General features: G+C 49.8%; 1 protein-coding gene across 1 annotated transcript in view; it reads right to left on the bottom strand.

Moving 5' to 3' along the window:
- The window catches only part of PI4KA (phosphatidylinositol 4-kinase alpha), a 116937-nt gene that overhangs the window by 73816 nt on the left and 19229 nt on the right, over nt 1-23892 (bottom strand). Inside the window, exons 6-19 of the mRNA XM_074206573.1 lie at nt 23379-23638; nt 22227-22293; nt 19292-19440; nt 14177-14242; nt 12467-12563; nt 10038-10229; nt 8141-8241; nt 7546-7675; nt 6691-6823; nt 6475-6570; nt 5925-6108; nt 4982-5085; nt 3192-3360; nt 835-885 (exon numbers count right to left, since the gene is read on the bottom strand). Coding sequence (XP_074062674.1) covers nt 835-885; nt 3192-3360; nt 4982-5085; nt 5925-6108; nt 6475-6570; nt 6691-6823; nt 7546-7675; nt 8141-8241; nt 10038-10229; nt 12467-12563; nt 14177-14242; nt 19292-19440; nt 22227-22293; nt 23379-23638 — 1799 coding nt within the window. The remainder of the gene's footprint in view (nt 1-834; nt 886-3191; nt 3361-4981; nt 5086-5924; nt 6109-6474; nt 6571-6690; nt 6824-7545; nt 7676-8140; nt 8242-10037; nt 10230-12466; nt 12564-14176; nt 14243-19291; nt 19441-22226; nt 22294-23378; nt 23639-23892) is intronic.

The following is a 23892-nucleotide window of genomic DNA, read 5'->3' as shown; positions in this document are numbered from 1 at the left end:
AGGAAAAAGCTGCTGATACAGCCTGGTACTCTGGGGTCTAAGTGGCAGAGACTGCTGCTCCCCAGAGATGGGGCAAGTACCTGAACGAATCCTACCCCACCTTCTTAGTAGGCATTCCCGCACTTATGTGGCCTGGAGATCCTAAAGAGGGGGATGAGAAATGACTATGAGGCAGGAAAGAGGGAACCAGACAAAGGAGGGGAGCTGGGCTTCCCTGGTGCTGCTAGGAGAAGAAGCCCATTGGGAAGGGGAGGGGAAGGCAGGCAGGCTGCCTCCTGGGAGGGAGGCTGTGGGGCTGTAGGCCCAGCAGGGGCTCTAAGGGTCACAGCAGGGTCTATTTCTCTCAAAGGGTGGAGATGGTTTGAACTCTAGTCTCAGTTTGGATGGAACATGAGGAGACCCAGAGGCTGAATGAGAGCTTTCAGCAGACACAGACACTAGTCAGCTCTGCCACTGACCAGCTGGGGGGCCCTGGACAAATATCTGTGTCTGCACAATGGATAAGAGATAGGAGAGGATGGACCCAGGGAGACCACCCTGAAGGCCTGCCGAACCTCTGAGGCAACACTTGGAGGGTTGCATCTGGGGGAAAGGAAGACAACTATTTCCAAGTTGGTGACAACAAGTCTTGGCAAAAGGTTGGCTGGGGCTGGGGGGGGGGGAGCAGGGAGAGGAAAGGAAGGATCAGAGAGGGTCTCATTAGGAGCTGCAAGGTGCCCAGAAAGTACAGGGCATCAGTTGGATGAAAATGCCGGCAAAAGAAAAGTATCGGAAAGATCAGGGAAGGATCACAGTCAAATACATGCCCCCTAGCAGAGGGCTAAGGTTACTCACCACAGCGATAACAGGGATGAGCACGCCAAGGTTCCCAGCACTGCTGGATGCCTAGGAAGGAAGAGAGCACAGACATCACCTCAGAGGATTGTGGAGCAGGGGGTCAATGACTTGTCTCAGGTGGTGTGGGTGGCAGCATTCGAACTCAAGCCCTATGTGTTTCCCTCATGACCACTTAAAAACCAACAAGGAAAGAAAAAGAATCAGGGTAAAGGACAGTCAAGGAGCAAAACTGCAGTGAAATGGAGTCCTCAAGCCCGTCGCATTAATAAATATGTACATGGACATGATGTATATGAACAGACAGTTATAAATGGCTGCATGTTGAGAGAGAAGCAGGCAGATAATGGATGGATGGAGACAGAGAAGAAGAGAGATGACGGATAGAGGGATGGATGGATGGATGGATGGGTAAATGGAGGGACTCTGCCCCACTCTCCTGAAGGTCTGGTATTCAACAGGCAGCAGTGACAAGAGCCCCACAGACTGCCCGGGGTCTCTGGTTTCTACCCCGAGACTTAGTTATCCTAATACCTTTGACAGGCAGCCTCTCGTGGATGCAGGAGCATGCTCCCAAGTGTGCCACAACTGCACAGCTGGGCAGCTAACCTGGAGAACTTCCCTGTCACCTCACAGACACAGACCTCTGAAGACGGTGACTGTTCTCACTGATCCAACCAAGATGACAAACCTTGGCCTCTGTGGCCCTTGGGGAGGAGCTTCCAACAGACGCCCCCGACCACCACCCCTTTGCCCTTGCCCTGAGGATCCTTTCCCTCTGACCTTTACAAGACATCCTCCCCTTCCACCCACCTCTGGGGTGGCAGCATCATTATGTGGTGGAAGGCCCAGATCCCTCTTTGGGAAGAGCCACCATACAATACCCAAAGTCTGGCTGTCATTGCTCCAAGGTCATTGCTACTACTGGGCAAGCGGGCATTTCAAGCTCCTCACAACCAGCCTTCCATCTCCCTCGACCAGCTTCTCATTCCTCCCCATCTAGTACTTGCCACTTGATCAGTCTGTGTTCACACTGGCCATCCCCCAGCCTGGTTCAGACTCCCAAATCCCCAGCTTCTTTCAAGGCTGGGAAGGGGGGTCCTTTCTACAGCCTGCTCAAGCTGCTTGGAGAACATATTTCTCTCATAATAATCCAGCTCTCTCTCTTAATCCATCACAGGCTTTGGGGCAGGAAGGGGGTTCGAGGGCACAGGAGACAAGAGGATGGAAGGAAGTTTTTCCCTTCTCTTCCCGAGTTGGGGGAAAGAAGCAAAGTAAGCAGTGAATAGGGTGTCAGCACCAGCTCTGCTTGGGTTCAGCCCCAAGGGCCTCAGTGTCCTCCCGTGTAAATGAAGGAGATCAGAGCATGTGAATTCATAGGACTCTTAAATCTGCACTTCCATGGCCCCCCCTGATGCAGGGAGGCCTGCCTAGCTGAGTTGTCCACCCTGCTCGCCACAAGCATTGAGAACTACAATCACCAAGCTCCCTTCCAGTCCCCCAAGCTACTACCAGAGGAGCCATTTAAATTCAGAGGAGATGGGCTCCCCCTCCTCTAAATCATCCATCCATCAATCACAAACTGCCAGATCTGTCTTCACTCCTCTGCCCCACAAAATACAGGATCAACCAAACCACCCCCTGCTCCAGAATCTCCAGGGGCTCCCTAGAAGATAAAATTAAAATGCCCTGCTTGGCTTTCTAAGCCCTTTCCAATGTGTTCTGAGTCCACCTTTCCAGCCTCTCCCTCCTCGCCTCCAGCTCCCAGAGACAAGCACCAACTTCTGGGAGGGAGCTGCCCAGGGCACTTCCTCCCCAACTGCCCATCATCAAGTACTCTGCATTCACTAATTCACCCCTCTCGGGTGCTGCTACTGCCCCTTCTCCCTCCCACTGCCCTCCATGCATGCGCACTGCTGCAACATGCAACATCATTCTTGGGAGGGAAGCAGAGAACCCACAGTGGACTCTTGGACCTTTTGCCTATGGCAGCTTTTCTGATAACTGCAACACCCCATTGTGCCCCCAAGTCTGGCTCAAGACAAAGTCAAGTCCAACCCACAGTTGACTCCCCCCGGTGTTATCATCAGATCAGGTACAACATTCTCCCCAACCCTAATCTGAATCTGGCCTGTCATGTGGGGCTAGCTCTCCGGCCCCCGTAGATGCTTCACCCAAGTCACTAACACAAATGCCAAAGAACTGCAGGAGTGCAGGAGTGGGCACAGCCCCCGGGGCCCTCCTTCAGAGGCCTCCTCTGAGCCGGCCACTCTGACAGTTGAGCTGCCATCACTTCCATTCACAATGAAGGGAGAGTGGGCCCCCAAATGTCTCCAAGGATGCCACACCCGGCTTACCTTCAAGGCTGGCCCCTTCTCACTGGCCCGCTCACTGGCCCGCTTCCCTTCCAGCCCCAGTTGCACGAAGAGCTCCAGCAGGTTCATGAGTAGCTCATCCACCAGGTGCTCATCCTGGATGTTGGCGGCGATGTTGGCCAGGGCATTGATTACCGCCAAGGAGCAGTGCCTGAGGAAGAGGAAGGACAACCTAAGCTGGAGCCAGCCCAGGGAGCAGTGCCTGCCCACAGTGGATGGTGCTCAGGAAGCACCTATGGTCTGGGGGCAGACTGGGGGGGGGACTGTGGAGGGATGTGTCGCTCCGCGTAGGCCATGGAAAGGGAAGCAGAGCCTGCACCCCAAATGCTACTCTGGTTGGCCCTGACATCCAGCCAAGGACAAAAACCCACGTTCATGGAGTTGGCAGTGCCCCCTTCCAGCCTCCCCCTCCTGGTCCCAGGCTCTCTGCTAGGCTCTTCTGTTCCCACAAACCCCATGGAGACTCCAAGAGAGGGGCCATAGGAGGCCAGGAGGTGGCTGCCATGGACACAGAGAGACAAGGCTGCTGTGGGCTGCCTTCATTCACTAGTCTCGTCCAGCATTTTTGATACTCTCATCCTAACGATGACAACAGCAAACAATTATGACCCAGTGGTTAGGGCACGGGCATGCTCTGGAGCCAGATGCCCACCAGCTTCACACAGGAGTTGGCAGAAGGGGTGTCTGGCTGGGTTCAGGTCCAAAGGGGGCTATTTCTAGACAGAATAAGCCCATTGTACTCTGACCTGGGCTTGCAAGCTTCCCAGAACTTGACAAATGTTCTTTTTTACAGATGGACAAGCAGAGACTGGAAGCTATGGGGCTCAGAGGTGGGATGCCCACTGGGCTGGGCTCCAGCACCCACTCTTGCTGTATTTTCCATTCTACAAGAGGCTGTGGTCTGGGGCCAGGAGGCCTCTCTGTGGAGAAGCCACAAAGGGCCCTCTGCAAGACTCGTTAGTTAGACTCATCCATGAAAAGGGGGGAAGGCAGTGTAATGCAGCATTACAGAAAGCCCACCTCAGTGACTTGGGCCACCCTGGGGGCAAGGACCTCCTCCAGCACCAAGGGCCATGGAAGAGCAGTCCCAGTGGTCGGGTGGGCCAGGAGAAGAGAGCAATGCCCTTTCTGGTAACGCCCAACTGGGATGTCCAAGAGAGCATCTCGCTGCTGGCCCCAGCTCCCTAGGGAGGCCTCTGTCTGAGCTCCTCCCGGAACATATGAGGACAGAGTAAATGGAAGAAGATGCCAGGAGCTAGTACAATGGAGATGGGTCAAGCCAGGGGGTCACTTCCTCCACATGGGGCAGCGTGTGCCTACTTACTGTGGGCTGGCAGGTGTGTGGGCACACCATTCAATTTTAGGGGATTCAGCTGCTACTCTCTGGTCAAGAACCCTGAAGCACCCCCCCACCCCCCACTATCCTAGGCTAGGCACGAAGTACAAAGCCAACAAAGAGATAGTTTCTGAGTGGTGTATGGGGGTAGGAGAGGGGGTGCTTAATGCTATATACAAAAGCTGGGGGGCAATCCGAAGAGGCTTCATGTGGGAGCTCAGAAGGAGCCAAGCTCTGAGGGAACTGGGAAAGAGGAGAGAGAGAGAGAGAGAGAGAGAGAGAGAGAGAGAGAACAGTGAGGCCAATGGGCTTAGCCTGAGGAGGCCTCGGAGGACATGCTGTGCAGTTCTGGCCTCCAGGGATCCCAAGGGTGGCCTATACCCTGAGTCGGACTTCCAGCTGACCCCCCAGAACCTTCTTCATGACTGGGCAGTACCTGTAGCCATGATCCTTGTGGTCTTTGGTGGCTGAATATACCACAGAACTGGCTTTGACGCTGATCTGCTGGAAGAGGTTCCACACCTCTTGGTAAATGTATTGCTGAAAGAAAACATTTTCCCCAAAGTCACCAGCCTCTTCCCAAAAAGCCCCAAGCAGCCTCCAGGCCCAGATCCAGGCTGAGGGCCCACCTGGAGAGTCAGACCTAAGAGGGTCCAGGGCCTGACCTGGGCAAGAGGGAACCCCAGCTCTCAAAGGCCACCCCACCTTTTGCCCTGTTTGGATCTTGAGGCTGTCACCAAATATACAACCAGTCCCCAAGGATGACCCCTGGGGCATGAATTCTGTGACCATGGCTACTCCAGGCCAGTCTGCTAAGAGGCTGAGATTGGCACCAGAAGAGGGGGGGGTGGGGTGGGGGAGGTGCATGTTCCCTGGAGGGCTTCAAGTCAAGGATGGATGGCCAAAATCTGGGGCTGCTGCAGGACAGGTTTCCTGACTGGACAGAGGCTGAACAGCCAGACCTCTGAATCTATTTCAATTCTATGGCCCAATAAAGGTGCTGTTCCAGCTTCTATGGACTCACTCTGAGTTAACTCTTTTCTCTCAAACCACAGCAGAAAGGTGCAGTGGATGTAGGGATGTCCATGTGCTGGCCCAACAACCAGCCTCCCCCACTCCCATTTTCTTACTGAATATTATCCAGTGTTAGCCTCAGCATAGACCATGGGATCACTTGGGGTCCCCTTCTCTCAGAGGATGAGGAGTTGGGGGAATGTGTCAGCAGGAACAGAGCAAGAAGCTAGGCTTCCTGTCCCATCCCTGGGTCCCCACAGGCTGTGGGATCCTGTCTTTTTTAATTATCCCTCCTGGGATAAGTGGCCCTGGGCTCTTTGCTTCAGAAGAACAGGTTTAACAGAAGAAACAGGGGTAATGCTTACATTGCCAGTGATCACCAAGCAGCCCAGCTGATCGATAATGAGCACATCAAGGGGAGATGGAGGCTGGCAGAACTTCTGCTGCAGGATCTGGAGGATAGGTTCCATGACTTTGGGGGTGTCCCTCAGGGCTACCGCAATATGCCCCAGAGCGCGGATGGTGTGGTCAGGAATCAGGTGAGCATCCCTAAGGGCAAGGATAAACACAATCTGAGCAGTTGGAGCAGTTGGCTGAGGCCCCCATCTCTAGCTCATCTCCATCCATTAAGCACCTATTGAGTCCCTGCCTTCAGGTATAGATTCTTAATCCTGCAAACTAATTTGGAGGAAAAACCCTGAAAAGACCCCAGCAAAAGCCACTTTCTAAGTGGACAACAGAGGCACACATCCATGATTAGTGGAGTGCCCTTGGGACATTCTGAGCCATTACCATCATCCTTGTCCTGACCTCACTGAGAGGGACAAAGAGCAGTAAGGCCTCCAGGATGGAGCCCACTGCATGGATGGGGAACCTGAGGCCCTGAGAAGCTGTCACAGGCACCAGAGGCCTTACTTGTCACTCTCCTGGGAGATGTAGAGCCTGTTGGAGAGGCTGGCCAAGAAAGCTTCCACGATCACTGGGTCTATCGTCAAACCAGCTTTTAAGCACCTGCACAGACAAGGGAAAACTCCCAGTGAAAAGGATAGCAATCTCTGTCACCCCCTCCCCCATCTGGCCCCTCCAAAACCCCCTTCACATCTGGCCCAGCTCTGCTTTCCCAGGCCCCACCTGCAGATGTTGTCTATGGCGATGTCCCGGAGCTGCTCATACATGGACGGCTGGCACTTCTTCCCAGACATCATGTTCAGCGTAGGCTCCGAATGCTCATTGGTGACGCTAATTTTGATGTCACTGCCGCCAACTAAAGACACACACACACAGTTTGACTAGAGCCTGCTCTGCTCCTGGTCAAAGCTCAGAAGCTCAGAACCCAACCTCCCTAGCAGCCTCTGGTTTGGGTTTTAGAGTGCTCTCAAGGTTTCTCTTGGAGAAAAGTGGGGGGAATCATTCATTTTCTGACAGTCCCTCAAGTACAAAGGAATCCAGAGCATCAAGAGAAGCCATGAAAGTGAAGGAGAAAAAAGATGGAGTCACAAAACCGAGAAGGCCCAGGTCCATGAGGGAAGGACAACCACAAGATGGAGACAACCGTCCTCTAGAAACATTAATGACAGCATGTGGCCTGATTGAGGGGTCTGAGGGTCCCCACCCCTGCTTCTCTGTGGAGGGGAGGACCTGGTCAGTGGAACCCCTTGGCTAAGGTCTAAAAGGCAGGCCTCCAGGGCAGCACAGGGCATGGGCACTGCCCTCCCCAGCTGCAGACAAGAAGCTGGCCTGGAGCTCTCTCTGAAGGACCAAGGAAGAAGGGAGCAGGCCTCTGAAAGACAAGGTCACCACGGCCCCCTGGGAGGGAGGGTAAACTGAGAGTCAGAAAGGGAAAATCTCAAAGTTGGCTCAAAATCTGTGCCTCCTCTCTCCAAAACCGGGGCCCTGTACAGCTGGGAATCAGCATAGGTGCCTCCTGTGTGCCCCACATCACCACGAAGTAGCTGCTCTAAGGATCCCCTCTGGGGGCCACGGTACCTGCGTGGTACTGGCTGTGGTACTTGTATAGCTTGATCAGCACCGGGGACGGGATGACGAGGAAGTCCCGCAGAGATGGTGTCACTGAATGAACCACCACCGGGAATCGTTCACACAGGCGGCCCAGGCTCTGGAGTCACAAAGGAGCAACGGTTGGCCACAGATGTTGAGGAGGATGGGGTCAGTGCTGCCCTGTTCCCAAGCTCTGGCTCTAACCTCTTTCCTGGTCTTCCACTCACAAGTTCACTATCAGTCAATGGAGCAGAGCCTTGGCAGACCCCACCTCCCTCCCCAGCCCAAGGAGCCCCACTGGGCCTCCAGGATGGTGCCAAGGACTCAAGGCTGGGGTCTCTCAGATACCCAGGAGTGAATAAGCCCCTGCTCTGAGCCAGGCTCAGCCCTGGAGATATGAAGGCAGGTGGACAGGTGGGCCTGCCTGGGGGAGCTCCCATCTGAGCTTCCTGATGTCAGGAGGCAGAGGGGCCTTTCACCATCAGGGACTGCATCCCTCACCTGTGGGTACAGAAGCCCCAGGAGTCCATGGAGCTGACTGCATGCAAGAGAGATGGGGCTCACGGTCTGCCAGGAGACTCACCTGTAAGCAGCAGATGAGCAGGGGCAGGTGGGCAATGATCACTTTGCTGGAGGTCTTGGACTGAAGCTTCTCTGACAGCTTGAGGCAGAGATTTTCGGCTCCTGTCAAGTCAGAGAACAAAAAGGAGAAACCATTGAGTTCCCAATGGACAGCGACCCACTCTGCATGAGGCTCCTGCCCTCCCTCCACTAATGCAGATCACAGTCCTTTGGGGCTCTGGTGCTGGAGGTGCAGGCCCTTGGGACTCTTATTTTTGAGGGAGCTCACACTCAATTCCCAGACCGACAGTGTTGGCAGAGAACTCAGCAGCCACCAAAGACCAACCTCCTTCCCAAAAGGAATCCTCTTCAGAACATACCTGGCAGGTAGGCATATGATCTGGCAAATGGTAGGTGCTACATAAATGCTGTCTCATAAATAAGTCAATGCCTTCTCTTCCTTTCCTCCCTCTGCTGGTCCTGGACACTCCAAACCAAGAATGCACAATCCCCAAGGGGAGAGGGGAGAGCAGCACCATCCTATCTCTCCCAACTCTCCTCATGAGCCATAGCCTCCACAGGTCCTGGATCTGACCCTTCTGCAAACCCCTCACATGAGATATGGACCCCACATGAGCCTGACTGGAGATGAGCCAACAGCACCTGGGGCAGTCAAGGCGAGGGGAGTGTGTCTGGCCCTGGAGTCAAGAAGCCCCAAGGACACGTCTGGCCTTAGCCATTCAGCAGCTGTGAGTCCCCGACCACAGCCCTCTCGGTCTGCTTCCTCATATGTAATGTGAGGGTCAGAGCAGTTCTTCCGCACAGGGACAGTAACTCTAAGTGCCAGGCAAAGCTCCAAGTACTTGACAATATCATTCTTTTTTATCCAAAGCTAAAGTGGGGATGAAGACACGGGTGATGGCCCTGCTGCCCTCAGCCCCAGCCAGACCACCAGGAAAGAGAAGTCTGGGGGGGTGGTATGGACATGGTCTTCATAAAGCCTGTTCTGGGGTCCCATGGGGTCTCAGTGGCAACTTCCTGACCACTGAACTGAGCCAGAGAGTCATGGAAATGGCCTGGGCTGAGAGGAGGGAGAGAGCACCGATTCTGGGGAGGCAGCCCCTGTCTCACTAGGGCTATTCTGACTAAGAAAAGCTTGTTCCATGCAGATTGACTCTGGGCGCTGCCCACCCAGCCTGCTCTCCTCCACACTGATGCTGCCAGGCCTCAACCTCATCTCGGTCACTTCCTTCCTCCTCTCAACATCCCAGCCAAAGGTCCTAGGAAAAGAGTGGCATTTTGATGTGATTTTTTCTGAGACAGATGATGCCTCCTGGGAAGCAGCTTTTCTGGGTCCAGGAAGAGCTGGCTTGTCTCTGTCCCTTCCTTCACTCAACAGACACCAAGAAGCTCCCAGGTGCAGCCCAGGAGCCTCCAACACTGGAAACCAGATATTGGCCCCTCAATAAAACTGAGGGAAATGCTGCCTTCGTGATTACAAAGGGTGTCCACACCGACCATGGCTGTGACTTTATCCTGCCTATTTCAAGAGGAGAAAGCCACCACTTCCCAGAGCCAATGGCCAGGAAGTCAATTCTGTGCCTGCTGATCCTGGCACCAAGGACCAAGACCTCTGCCTTGACTGCCCATTTCCACCACCTGGATCTGCCATTCAAACCCCCAGTCCAGAAGAGGAGCCCACCTGTGGGAGAGAAGCCCTGCCCTGGGAGAGCACAGGAGGTATGTGGCAGATGCCAGCAGTCTCTCAGGGCTGCTACACTGGCTAAGTGAAGAGGACTGTGAGGAGAAGGGGAAGGAGTCCAGTCTGAACCACAGGGCGAATGAACAGGAGCAAGAGACCCAAGAGCTGGCAGTGCCAGTGCGCGCACGCATTCGCGCATGCACACATACACACACACCTTGCTCGTCTTTCACGGCCCACACCATGAGGTCCACGCAGGCTGCGTTGGCCTGGCAGCGAAGCTTCAAGGGACTGAGTTCATTCGGGATGCGGTCAACATCATGGAGGATTTTCTGCAGCTCCGCCTGGCTGATGTTGAACTGCTCCAGCACAAAGTCATGGACCTCCTTCACAAAGGTCATCGGGAGATCTGGAAAGAGTGAGAAGCAGACCACCCCCATCAGGCCAAAGAGGCGCTGCTGGAGGCAATGGAGTCCACGGCCACTGTCAAGGAGTGGACTTCCAGGACAGTGACCTGCACACTTCTAAGCAACAAGTAGGCATTAGAAGCACCCATCTGAAGTCACACAGCCTCCAAGTGTGCCTTGAGACTGGACACCCTGCCTCTGGGGAGGTGACAGGCCCAGCAGCACCAGGTGAAGTTGAAATCCAGGGGGCAGGAGTATTGTGTTCCCAGGTTGTGACCCAGCATAGGTGGGCTGGCAAGCACAAAGCCCTTGGGTCTGCAGATTCGCAGGCCCCCCAAGCTGATATCAAGTGGGGAGGAAGCAGTTACCAGGAGAACAGGTCTGACTATACGGCTCACCGAGGAGAGGGCAGTGGAGGATCCAGAGATTCCTTAGGGGCCACATCTCTGCTACACTGCCCTCCCATCTCTGCCCCCAAACAGAGGTGGTTCAAAGGCCTCTGGCATCAAGCCTGGGCCTTGTGGTCCAGCCAGGCCGGAGGTCAGAAAGGCCACCAGGTACCTGACTGATGAGCCAGCCAGCAGAGTAAGGGCAGCCGCCTGACCATCCAAAGGAAGCTGACGAGAAGCTAGCTCAGTAGGGATTGAACACAAATCCCTAAACAAATACGTGGTGCACAGAACGACCACAAGAAAGTACCTCATGGCAGACAGGGCAAGGGGAGCAATCTGTAGGGGAGGCCAAAGGTCACCATCCAGTAGGCCCCAAGGGGCATGGAGAGGAACTCTTCACACCCCCTTCTCTCCCAGCACCTTGACTACTAGACCTGGAGTCTAAGGGGAAATGCCGGGGCAGGGGGCGGGCATCTAGAGCAAGTGACCCTGCGGAGGCTGCTGGGAGGAAAAGATGTGGGGACTGAAGGCTGGTCCCCAGGACATGCCCAGGCCCAGTGGTCACTGGAAATGGAAAAAGGCACAGCTGTTAATAACTTTTTCAAATTTTAATATTCTAAATTTAGGGTGGCATAGAATCAGACAAGAAAACAAAACAACTTCACATAAAGCCCCAAGAGAAGTTCATCAACAGCTCCAAAGCATCCCTTTAGTAGAACCAAGATAGTCTTTATTACACAATCTAATAGGTGGGGGGGGGGAAGGGAATGCCATCATGCACAGAGTGCTGGGCATGGAATCAGGAAAAGCTGAATTAAAATCCAGTCTCAGACACTTAACAGATGTGCAACCCAGTTTGCCTCAGTTTCCTCAAATGTAGAATGAGCTAAAGATGGAAATGGCAAACTGCTCTAGTAGCTCTGCCAAGAAACCCCAAATGGGGGTCCACAAAGGGTCAGACAAGATGGAAAACAACTCCACAATGGTCACGGGCTGGCTGCTGAGCATAAAGGAAAAGAGAGGAAGCTGTGATGTCTCTAGGTTGCCTCCACTGCTCTGGAGCATGACCACTGACCCTGCCCAAAGGGGTGAGACTTGGCTGAAGCATCAGACAGACTCTCTCCTCCTGACTTGTGGAAAAGAAGAGCAGATGTGGGTTAGGCAGGCACACCTGATGCCCAACGCAGGAACCTGCCAAGACATGAGCAGAACTGGAGGGCAGGAAAACCTTGCTAAAGGGCATGGGTGACCTCCATCTGCCTTAATTCCCCTGCTGAAGAATGAGTTGGACCAGTGGCCTCAAGGGGGTACGCACCTGTGGCTTTGGCCTCATGGGAAGTGCTATAAACAGGGTCAGAAACTCAGTGAGATCCTGGGCAAGAAAATTCTCTGTGCCTCCATTTCTTTAACTGTAAAATGAAGGGGTTGGCCTCCTTGTCTCTGGGCCTCCCCACCACGGACACTGAGAGGATGGTAAGAGGTTTGTGGAGTCCCTGAGTGTGCAGAGGAAAGCCTAGTTGCAGAAAGAAAAGCCATGAGATGAACCTCCTGACTGCAAACGGACAACCAGGTCCAGGTGGGTCCAGATGGCAGAACCAGATGTCAGTACCATGAAGGAGAAGCTGGTGGGAGGTGAGTCCTCTCCCTGGGATCATCAAACAAATGCTCCCTGATGGCTGGTCTGGCCAGGTGAGGGGAGTGGCCAGTGAAGCCTCAGGCCACCTCTCCTGGACACCTGCCCAGAAGAGCTTAGCCATGACCAGTGACTGCTTGGCAGCCACAGCACTCCCTCCCTAGGACCCATGCCCAGAGAACAGCAGAGCCTCCTGGGTGCAGTTGTCACTTACCCTTCATGTAGTTCAATGTATCTCTTAGCATTTTGAAGACAGTGACATAAAGAGGATCGCTGAAGTTGGAATAATACAGATCGGCATTGGGGTTGGCCTGAAAGAGGACAGAGACATTACAGGAGGGAGGCCATGAGCCTGGGTAGGCCTGCCTCAGATGGGCAAGCTTTACCTGCTCTGGCCACCCTGTGGTCTATGCCCAGCCTTCCCTAGCACCAGGTGACAGCAGGCAGCCATGCCTGAGCCATGAAGGACCAGTCACTAGCCCAGAACATGTCTGGTGCCTTCCCACACACTGCCCATCTACCCTGCCTGACCACTGAGGTCACACATCCCTAGCACAGAACTCCCATGCTCCCCTGATCTGACCTTACTTTTTCTTCCACAGACCCATTCCTATTACCCTGTGATAGCCTGCTCCACTGGGGGTGGCAAATGGGGCAGCAGACAAGGGCCATGGCCTCGGTCTGGGCCCTGCCCATAACACACTAGTTCTGGCTGGGTCAGGACTCAGTCTAAAGCCAATCTTCTCCCCCTGAAAAATGGGGGGGGGGGAAGTGGTGAGCTCTGGAACCTGAGACCCAATGAGATATCAATGTGAAGACCATGGCAAGCTTGGCAGCACTGCCCACCACTTCACAAACACTGAAATCCTCCCCTGGCACAGTCCAAGCCCAGTATACACGGGAGATGAGGCCTGCCCTGGAGGAGCTAATGCCATATGAGAAACAAACACAAGCCAGGACTGCTTTTTAGCTCTGGTTTCTTTGTGCCCCTCCCCAGGCTCAGGGGTCCCCATCAGGTTCTGCACAGCTTGGGGTGATGCATAACGAAGTGTGGCTGAAGAAATGCACCTGAACACTGTTCTTTCAACATGAGCTGTTGGCAGACCAGGATGAGGGAGCCTGGGGGTCACTTCTAAAGAGACCTTGCCCAGTTGCCTCACTTGTCACCCACCTTCTTGCCAGGTTTGAATGCTATACCATCCTCAGACTTTGTCCTGGCCCAGGACATATCTCCCAGGGGTCCCCAAAATCGAATGTGAGTTATAGAGGCCAGAGGCTGCTTGGTTGATTCTTGCACCTACACACTAAGCATGTTACTGACTGGTACCATTCCTATTACCCTGGCAGTGATTCTGATGACCTCCTCTGCCCATTAGTTAAGACAAAATTAGGAAACAAACCACTCCTTTCATGTTCATTAAAAGAAATACGTGTCCCTTTCTCCCAGGCTCCTTCCTCTTATACCACAAAAAAGAATACACTCAGCCAGAAAAGCAGCCTACCAAGGGCTAGGAAAAAACAGCCTTTCTGACCCCATGATGAGACCCTTATACAGAAGTCTGGAGATAGTTCAGAATCTACCTTGAATTTGGTGTGTGACCTTGGACAAGTCACCACCTCCCTGAGTCAATCACATGTTCTCAACAACAAAATGGGGAGAACAGGGCATAGATCAACTCTCAAGCTGTGGAGAGAGCTAACATTCTAAGGTCCATGTTCCAAGGCCTCTCCCAGCTCTGATACTTCCAGTTCTGAGATGCCTTCCAGCTCTGACATCCCCTGTTCTAAAATTCCTCCCAGCTGACATCCCGTTCTCAGACCCTCCCCATCCTGACATCCCCTGCTTTAAGACCCTCTCCCAGATTTGACATCCCCTGTTCCAAGCCCCACCACCCAGCTCCAAACAAACATGAGTATAACCCACCTCTGTGACATTGCTGACAATAACATCTAAGGTTTTGAGAATTGGTTCCTCCACGATCTTCTTCACCTACCAAAGAAACAAAGGAAAAATCCAGATGTTCAAACAAAACCAAGGGCACAGAAGGACAGTGATGACAGGAAGTCCATGAGGCCAATCCATGGATTCCTCAGCTGGGCCAGCAAGAGGGAGCCTGACAGAACCCTGCAACACAAAGACTGGTCCAGAAAACTGAAAGGGAGAAAAGAGAAGAGGTTCTACTATTGTTCTATTAGAAACCAGGAGGGATGGGAATTCAGGGAAGCCTGGAAGGATTTGCATGAACTGCTGCTGAGCAAGCTGAACAGAACCAGAAAACACTGTACACCCTGACAGCAACATGGGGATGACGTTCAACCTTGAAGGACTCGCTCATTCCATCAGTGCAACAATCAGGGACAATTTTGGACTATCTGCAATGGAGAGTGCCATCTGTATCCAGAGAAAGAATTGTGGAGTTTGAACAAAGACCAAAGACTATTCCCTTTAATTAAAAAAAAAAAACACACACATTATCTTATTATGTAATCTTGCTATTGCATAGATTTTTTTTCTTAAGGATATGACTCTTCACCCAACACATTCAATTAGATCAATGTATAGCTGTGGGGGGTGGGGGGGAAGGAAGCAATATTTGGGGAAAAATTGCAAAATTCAAAAACAAATAAATATATTTTAAACATTAAAAATAATTCCATCAAGAAAATAAAAAGAGAAGAGGTTCTGTTCAAAAGCTGTACTCAGAGAGGCTCCCCAGTCCCCTTAGGCTCAACAACTTGGGACGGAAGCTGTTTCTGCTTCTCTCTCTTTTTTGGATATGTACATTTGTGTTTAATAAATTTTCATATTAACCATGCTGTGAAAGAAGAATTAGAATGAAGAGGGGATAAAAGATCTTGACAGAGAAAGAAACCATATAAAAGAAGTTTTAAAAAGCTCTGCATTCAGACTCCAGTTTTTCCTCTGGATGTGGATGACAGTACTAAAAGATGGTCCTTGATCACTGGACTGTGGAGAGGGGCTGTGTTCCTCATGGTTGATCATTGTCCAATGTTGCTATTAATATGTTCAATGTTCTCCTGGTTCTGCTCATGTCATCATCAGTTCATGAAAGTCTTTCCAGACTTTTCCAAAGTCCAGCTGCTCATTATTTCTTACAGAAACACTAGCTGTAAAAATTGCTTTCCAGTTTTCTGCATTTCTTGGTTGCAACTGTTTTATTTGTGCAAAAACTTTTCCTTTTTTCTCCATCTTTTCTTTCTCCTCTTCCCTTACCCCACTTTACCAAAGTTTGGCTTTTGACTGCTGCCTGGCCTTTCCCCTCTTTTTCCCCTCCTACTTCCCCGTGAGGTAGGATAAATCTTTTTTGTTGTTGTTTTGACCAAACAAAACATCACTTGAGTTTATTTCTTTTTTTTCTTTTAGATTTTTCAAGGCAATGGGGTTAAGTGGCTTGCCCAAGGCCACAAGGTTAGGTGATTATTAAGTGTTAAGTGTCTGAGGCCAGATTTGAACCCAGGTACTCCTGACTCCAAGGCCAGTGCTCTATCCACTGCGCCACCTAGCCACCCATTGAGTTTATTTCTGATGTAACAGCAATGTCAAGTTAAAATGAACGGGTTTAATCCTTAACTGCATCAAGTAAACTCAGTCACTTAAGTATTTTTAAAAGTTATTCCCTGGGGAGGCTAAGTGGCTTAGTGGATAGAGCACTGGCCCTGGAGTCAGGAGTACCTGGGTTCAAATCCGATCTCAGACATTTAATAATTGCCAGCTGTATGGCCTTGGGCAAGCCACTTAACCCCATTTGCCTTGGGAAAAAACCTAAAAAAATAAAAAAAGCTATTCCCTCCCCCAAAATGAGGAAGCTTTTCTTTCCCACTGCTCCACAGCACAGTTTCCTGGTGTTTCTTTGTATGGACAACATATTCTTTATTGTTTCAACTGGTGATCAAATTTGAGAACAACTTTCCCCATAGATAATCTCTGTATGAATGAATGCTGTTATTTGCATAGATTTTCTTTGCATGCTCTTCCCTCCTGGAAATTTTGTTGATTAAGATCCTATTTAATTTTTTAATCGTTAGTCTTAATGGATTTTTTCTCTTGTGGTCTTACAATTAATGGGATTCCTCCTTTCCTAAAACATCAGAGGTAATGAAATTTCACTACATGTTCAAATAACTGTTCCATACTGGAAACTATTACAGTCTCCTATTGACGTCACCAATACATAAGAACCATTCTTCACTTTCTTTTCTCTCAAAATTCCTCTTGCTCAGTGAGCAAATTTGTTATCAATACCAGTACTGTGATCATTACTATAGAGTAGGATCAATTTCTAAACTCAACTGGGAATGTATATCATTCCCTCTTTGAGATGAATCAATATTTCTGCTCTCCCTACATTCCCTCAATTAGGTCCTTTGTGCCTCTTCGTGTGGTGCTCATTATCCTTTAATGTTTGCCAGTAACCACACTCGGTCAAAATACACTCCTTTCAACTGTCCCAACACAAGTATAATTCTCAAGAGTCATAAATTATAATCACAGTAATCAGTTTCTATTCCCACTCTTTGTCTGAGGACCTTGCCTCCAGTTGTCCCAATAAAAATACCCACACCTTCTATCTAATTATGTTCCTTTCAACTGTCCTCAGAGAAATACAATTCTCACAAGTTACAGGTATTGTCTTCCCATTTAGTCTTTTTTTTTAGTTTTTTTTTTTTTTGCAAGGCAAATGGGGTTAAGTGGCTTGCCCAAGGCCACACAGCTGGCAATTATTAAGTGTCTGAGACTGGATTTGAACCCAGGGACTCCTGACTCCAAGGCTGGTGCTTTATCCACTGCTTCACCTAGCCGCCCCCCATTTAGTCTTATTGATCAACCTTTCCCCCCCTTAACCTTATTGACAAGCATTTTTTCTTTTCATTTACCATTTTATGCATCTCTTGAATCTTGTATTTGAAAAGCAAATTTTTTGTTCAGTTCTAGTCTTCTGAAAAATCTATCTTTTCCCCTGAAAGAATATGCTGAATTTTGCAGGGTTGTAGGATTGATTCTTGGTTGTAATCCAAGTCCTCCAGAATATCATATTGCAAATCCTCCAATGTTTTAATGTTGAAACTGATAAGTCCTGTGTAATCTCGACTCTGACTCCCTGGTATTTAAATTGCTTCTTTTTTAGCAGCTTGCAGTATTTTCTCCTTTAGCTGAAAATTCTGAAATTTGGCTACAATATCCCTTGGAGTTTTTATTTTGGGATCTCTTTTCTGGGAGTGATCAATATATTCTTTCAAGGACTATTTTATCTTCTTGTTCTAGGATATTAGGGCAGTTTTTGATAATTTCCTGCATGATATGGTCCAGGCTCTTTTTCTGAACATGGCTTTTCAGGTTGATCGATTAATTTGTAAATTATCTCTCCTGGATCCATTTTCCAGGTCAGTCATTTTCTCTACTTTACATTTTCTTCCATTTTTTCAGGTGTTTGATATAATTTTGGTGTCTCTTAAAGTCATTAGTTTCCATATGTCCTATTCTAATTTTTTGAGTTTTATTTTCTTCATTTAGCTTTTGTGTTTTCTTTTTTTTTTTAAGATTTTTTCAAGGCAATGGGGTTAAGTGGCTTGCCCAAGGCCACACGGCTAGGTAATTATTAAGTGTCTGAGGTTGGATTTGAACCCCAGTACTCCTGACTCCAAGGCTGGTGCTCTATCCACTGCGCCACCTAGCCACCCCTCTATCTTTAGTTTTGTTTTGTTTTGTTTTTTGCAAGGCTTGCCCAAGGCCACACAGCTAGGTAATTATTAAGTGTCTGAAGTAGGATTTGAACTCAGGCACTCCTGACTCCAGGGGTGGTGCTCTATCCACTGCACCACCTAGCTGCCCCTTGACCAATTTCACTTTTAAAGGTATTATTTTCTTCAGTTAATTTTTCATAATTCTCTTGCATGCTCTCATTTCTTTTCTCCAATTTTCTTTTTTCTTTGGGTTTTTTTTTTTATAATTTTTTTTGAGCTCTTCCAAGAGATCTTTTTGAATTTGAAAACAATTCAAAAACCCCTTTGGGGTTTTACATGTAGGCTTTTAGTCACTGTTTCTCTTCTGAGATAGCATTTTTATCATCCTTATAAGAACAGTAGCCTTTTATGGTTAGCCCCCCCCCCTTTTCCTTTGCTCATTTTGATAGTTGAGTTCTGCTCCTGGGGCAAATGGGACATAGTCCAGAGCTTTTCTGTGCTGGGGTTGGGAGTCTGGTCCCTGGCTTACCACTTACCTAACGTGTTGGCCATGGTATTTCAAGTGCTAGCAGTTTGTTCCCTGCATTAGGGTAGCCCAAGCCAGTTCCATGTGTTTCAGCAATGTTCCTGGGACTTGAACTTTGTCTTCCGAGCTTTGGATTGGGATGCTTGCTGCTGGCCAGCTGGACCCCTGGCTTGCTGAACCCAGACCTAAGCTGCACTGTGTTGTGGGTTAAGTCTCCCACTGGCTTTCCAGCTCTGCTGTTTAGGCTGGGCTATACCCACCCTTTGACACACATGGGACCTTTACTGAAGTTCCTCAAAGATATCTTGAGTTGGGAACTTGTTTCACTCTATTTTTTGTGGGTTCTGTCACTTTAGGTTTGTTTAGAGACTTCATTTAAAGTTGGTTTGGGAAAAGCTCTGGGAGCTTCTAGTTTCCTGCCTCCCACTTGGCTTTGTTCCTGGGAGTTCTACTCTGCTTCTCCTTGTAGCCCCAGCATTTAGGCTGGTGCTTAATAAATAATGAATAGATAGTTTGGGTACAGAATGGTAAAGTGGCTGGCAGAGGAGAGGGAAGAATCAAGGTCATTCCCAAGATTAGGAGCAAGGGGGTGGGGGTGAGGGTGGAGGAGCCCATGACAGAGATAGAGGAGTCAGGAGCAGAGAGAAAGAGAGCAGATGGGGCTCCAGATACTGAGATTTTGCCACTGTGAGGACATGAACTGCTCCTATGATAGTTCATCTGGAAATCTGTGCCATTCCTTCCTGGCTGGCCTGAGATCTCAAGGCCCCTACAAAGCAGACTGGGCAGCCCAGGACCACCATGACTTACCAAGATGAGGAGCTCCTGGAGTATTTCCAGGGGAAGTGTGCACTCGGCAGGAATGGAACTAGAAATGAGCGGTGGCACAGAGAAGCAGGAGCTCACTGTGAACAAGTAGCAGTCTGGGTGCAGGGTCTGGCCCTCAGGAAACAGGGATCCTGTGGAGGAGAACAAAGGTCAACAGCTGAGCAGAAGTCCCCAGGATGTGGAGCACCCTGCCTCTAGGTTGGGCCCACAACTCCTCCCATGGACAGGCACTGTGCCAAAGAACTCAGGGTCCAATGAGGGGATAGTATGCCAACATGCTAGACCAATCTATGGTGGAGACAATCAAGACCACCAAGCATCTTGTGAGTGCTTCCCAGGTGCTTCCTAAGCACAGGGAGTCAAAGAGCCTGCCCTCAGGGAGCACCTGCCTGACTGGGGGAAGAGCTGAGAGGACTAAGGATGATGGTCTGGGGAAATGGGTAAATCTAAGAAGATGAAACTCATTCAACAGGGATAAATAGATATATTTAAAAAATCAACTCCACATGTATAAGAAAAGGAGTAGAATAGACAAATCAAAGTTTTCCTGAGGTCCTAGTGGACTACAAGCTCGGTATAAGCCAGCAAGGGGATGTAACAGCCCAAAGCTAGCAGTATCTGAGGTTCCATTAATGGGGGTAAAGCCTCAACAAGAGGTACTCTAGCTCTTGCATTCAGCTCTGAGCACTACCGATAAGGAAGATCCTATGCTGTGAGGCTGAAGGGTGTCCAGAGAATGATGAAGGGCCTCAAGTTCAGTGCCTGGTTCAGTCTGTGTCTTCCCCAGCTCTTGCCTCCATATTAGCACTCTAGCCCTCAGTGTCTTCCCTGAGTGCCCCCTTCTCCCCCACCCCCATCACAGACATCTAGGGACCCTCAATTCCACCACAACTTCTTCCATATTCAGGAACTCCAACTTCTCTGATCAATCAGAGCATAATCAATTGGCTTTTCACCTCTCCCTCTGCCTTCTCATATACAACTGTCTTCTTCATTCCCAGTTTAGCTCTCCTTCCTTGACTCTGAATCTCTACTGGATTAACCTCTTTCTCCTCTTGACACCATCTTGACCACTTGGTGAACCAGTTCAACTCTACACTATCTTCTTCCTTTAAGTCCCTATATAACCCCCCCCCCCACATTGTATTCCTGATTGCCCTTACCAATGCTTACTCCCACCATCCCACTGCCTTCACAGAGATGGAGAAACTAATGCACCTATGCTGACCAGGTCCATTACAAATCTACGTTACACAACATCAATTGGGCCCTCAGTACTGCTAGGAAACCCTTCTCTACCTCCCCTAACCAACTCTCCCACTTTCCACAGCAGCTCTTCTAAACCTTATCTTTCCTCAAACTTACCATGGCTCCATCTCACCAACCCTCTTGGCTGAGAATCTTGAGAATCATCTATTTGATGGATAAAACTGCAGCCATTTGGTGTGAGCTCCCTCTTCTCTGCTCTCCCTATTTCCTCTCACTTGGATCCCTTCTGCCACATCCTCCTTCATCTGTCTCTCACAGGATAAAGTGGCCTCACCCCTTTCCAAGGCCAATTCCTGTACTTGCTTCATTCCATCTTATCTCTTCCAGCAGACTGTACCCTCTCTGTTATACCCACTGTCTTTTTCTTTTAATGTTATTCTATCTTTTCTTAAATGCATGCAAAGACAGTTTTTGACATTCATCCTTTTGCAAGTTTTTGAGTTCCACATTTTTCTACCTCCCTTCCCTTCCCTCCCTCCCCATGACAGTAATTTGATATAGATTATACTGGTACAATCATATTTAACATATTTCCATTAGTCATGTGGTGAAAGAAGAATTGGAACTAAAGGGGAAAAGAGCCATGACAAAAAGGAAAAAAATAGAGAAGTTTTAAAAAGTGAAAATAGTATGCTTTGGACTGAATTCAGATTCCATAGTTTTTCCCCCTAGATGTAGATTAGTATTTTCCAGCACAAATTTTTTACAATTGTCCTTGATCACTGAACTTTTGGGATTTTATCCCCACTTTCATTTATTTTCCAATCTCTCTCTCTCTCTCTCTCTCTCTCTCTCTCCTGACTCATTTCTTACTGCCCACAAACATACCCATGTCTCCCACATCCTGGAAAAAACCTCGCTTGGTTCTTCCATCCCTGCTAGCTATCATCCTAGAACTCTTCTGCCCTTTGTGACTAAACCTCTGGAAGATGTGTCTACGTTTTTCACCTCTCATTTGTTTCTTAAGTCTTTACAATCTGGATTCCGACCTTATCATTACAGCAAAACTACTCTTTCCAAAGTTATTGATGATGATGATTTCTCAGGCACTTAATCCAATGGTCTTTTCTCATCCTCCTCTTCCTTGGCCTCTCTGCAACCTGGGGCATTGTCCATCACTCTCTCCTTCCTTCTAAGTTCTTGGGGCACCCGTCACTCTTTCCTGGTTCTGCTCCTCCCTGTCTAGGTGATCTTATTAGCTCCCCAGGATACAATTCCCATCTCTAAGCACCTCAAATCAACCTCTCTGCCTTGTCTATAGCTTGTTCTGCCAAATCAGTTTAATGGTTACTCCCCATTAGATGGTAAACTCCTTGAGGGCAGGTCTTCCTGACTCCAGGGCTGGTACTCTATCCACTGCGCCACCTAGCTGCCCCTCAGTACGGACTTAATAATCATCTATGGATTGACTCATAAAGATTGGGAGAAATGTTTATAGATGAAAGGACTGAGTGAATGAAGGAACTAGGTGAGCCTGGAAAGAAGTCAGGGGGAGCATGATGTGGAGGGCTATAATACAGAGGGGCCTCCTGCAGTTCTGGGGATCCTGAAGGTTCACCCAGGCCACAGGAGCTCCTGGAGCCCATTGGGTATTGGAAACATCCCACCCTCCAAACCACCAACCCTCAGGACACAGAAATGCTCCTACCGTCCAAAGAGTGAAAAATGGATCCTCCAGGAGAGCTGGGATGCGGCGTTCCTCGCTCAGGGCTCACCTGATATAGGAAACAGGAAACAGGATCTCTCTAATTATTGGGAGTCCCCATAGCATGTTCATTTGCTTTGGTCAGAAATCTGCTTGTCAGCCTCTCCAGACTGGGCTTTTACTGGGCCCCACCCAAGTCAGGAAAGGGAAAGGTTTTAGCAGTCCCCAGACCCCTCCTGGTTCTGAAAAGTCCTTCTCTGAAGGGCAAACTCAGTTGTGCAGCCCTCCATGAAGGCTGCTTCTGAGCAGAGGCCCCCCAGTGCCCTGCCCTGTTTTCCATCTTAAGCAGCTGGGTCCTCGCTTCCTGGAGAGAAGCCGTGAGCCCCTTGCCTGCGCCTTCTGCTATATAACTGACTATACAATGATACCTGATCATCTTTCTGAGTCCTACTGTTACTGACAACCTTGTCAAACTACCAAAAAGGCCCCAACTCAGTATTGATGGTGTTTAAAAAAAAAGACATACAAAGAGAAACTTGTTCTTTCTGAGGCCAAACTGACCATCAAGTAGATAAAATGATCATAATGATGATGACAGCTGACATTGAGATTACACATGGAGATGTGGAAAGGGAGCTTTACAAATATCATTTTACTTGATGCTCTCTGAAGTCCTGGGGGGAGGGGGGGTTGGTACAATTATTTATCTTCATAGTTTGCAAATAAAGAAACTGAGGTAGACAGAGGCAAAGTGACTTGCCTAGGGTCACACAGCTAGGCACTATCTGGGGCTAGATGTGAACTTGCAATATCATTCGATTCTATGATGCTTTCAAAAATGGTGAATATGAGGAAGATAAAAAATAGCATGAGGCAAAGAAAGCACAGTCAGGCTCTGGTGTCCAGCTGGACAGCACCCTCACAGGGCTCCCTGGGTGAGCAAGGGAGACAGAGAGAAGAACTAAGGAGGAGGGGCTGGATTTCTGGGAAGGCTCAGGAATCTGGCTGGAATCATTCCTGGCCAAGGGGTTTGCTTGCTGGAGACCAGTGAGGCCTGAGGGCATCTAGACCAGGAGAAGCCTCATGTCTCAGAGGCTATGTGATCCTACTTTATTTCCACATGGCCTAGCTCAGCTGTGCCAGGCCCAGACAGACCTGAGTAATGCTGGAGACACTACTGGTCTTTCTCTTCAAGGAGCCTTCCTGACACACGGTTAGCAGATTGCTGGGCAGGATGGAGCGGAAGTCGTTGAAGGAGCGCCTCCGAATGCCCTCCAGTTCCTCTGGGACTTTCAGCGACTGCGGAGGGATCTGGGGGAAAAGCCTGGAGAGGAGGGGCTCCTCGGTGAGGCTGAAGCGCCCAAAGGCCCGCATGATGCCCAGCAGGCAGGGCACTGTGTATCGACACAAGGACTCTGGAATATGGGAAGATAAGAAAGACGCAAAGTCACATGGGAGGGTGGGGGGCCCAGAGAAAGGGAAGTGGCCCCAGCCCCCTAGGAGATGCCATCTCCTGAGAGGAGAAGAGCAGGAACTGAGACCCAGGGGCCACCCCAAAACAGAATTAGCACAGTCAGCATGAGTCCAGCCAGACCCTTCCAGAATGGGCATGGTCACCCATGGGCATTAACCTTGCAGACGGAAGGCAGGCTGCATGGCCAGGGTCTCA

The sequence above is a fragment of the Macrotis lagotis genome, chromosome X (genome assembly GCF_037893015.1).
Source record: "Macrotis lagotis isolate mMagLag1 chromosome X, bilby.v1.9.chrom.fasta, whole genome shotgun sequence".
Classification (NCBI taxonomy): domain Eukaryota; kingdom Metazoa; phylum Chordata; class Mammalia; order Peramelemorphia; family Peramelidae; genus Macrotis; species Macrotis lagotis.
This window is presented reverse-complemented; position numbering and strand designations above follow the sequence as displayed.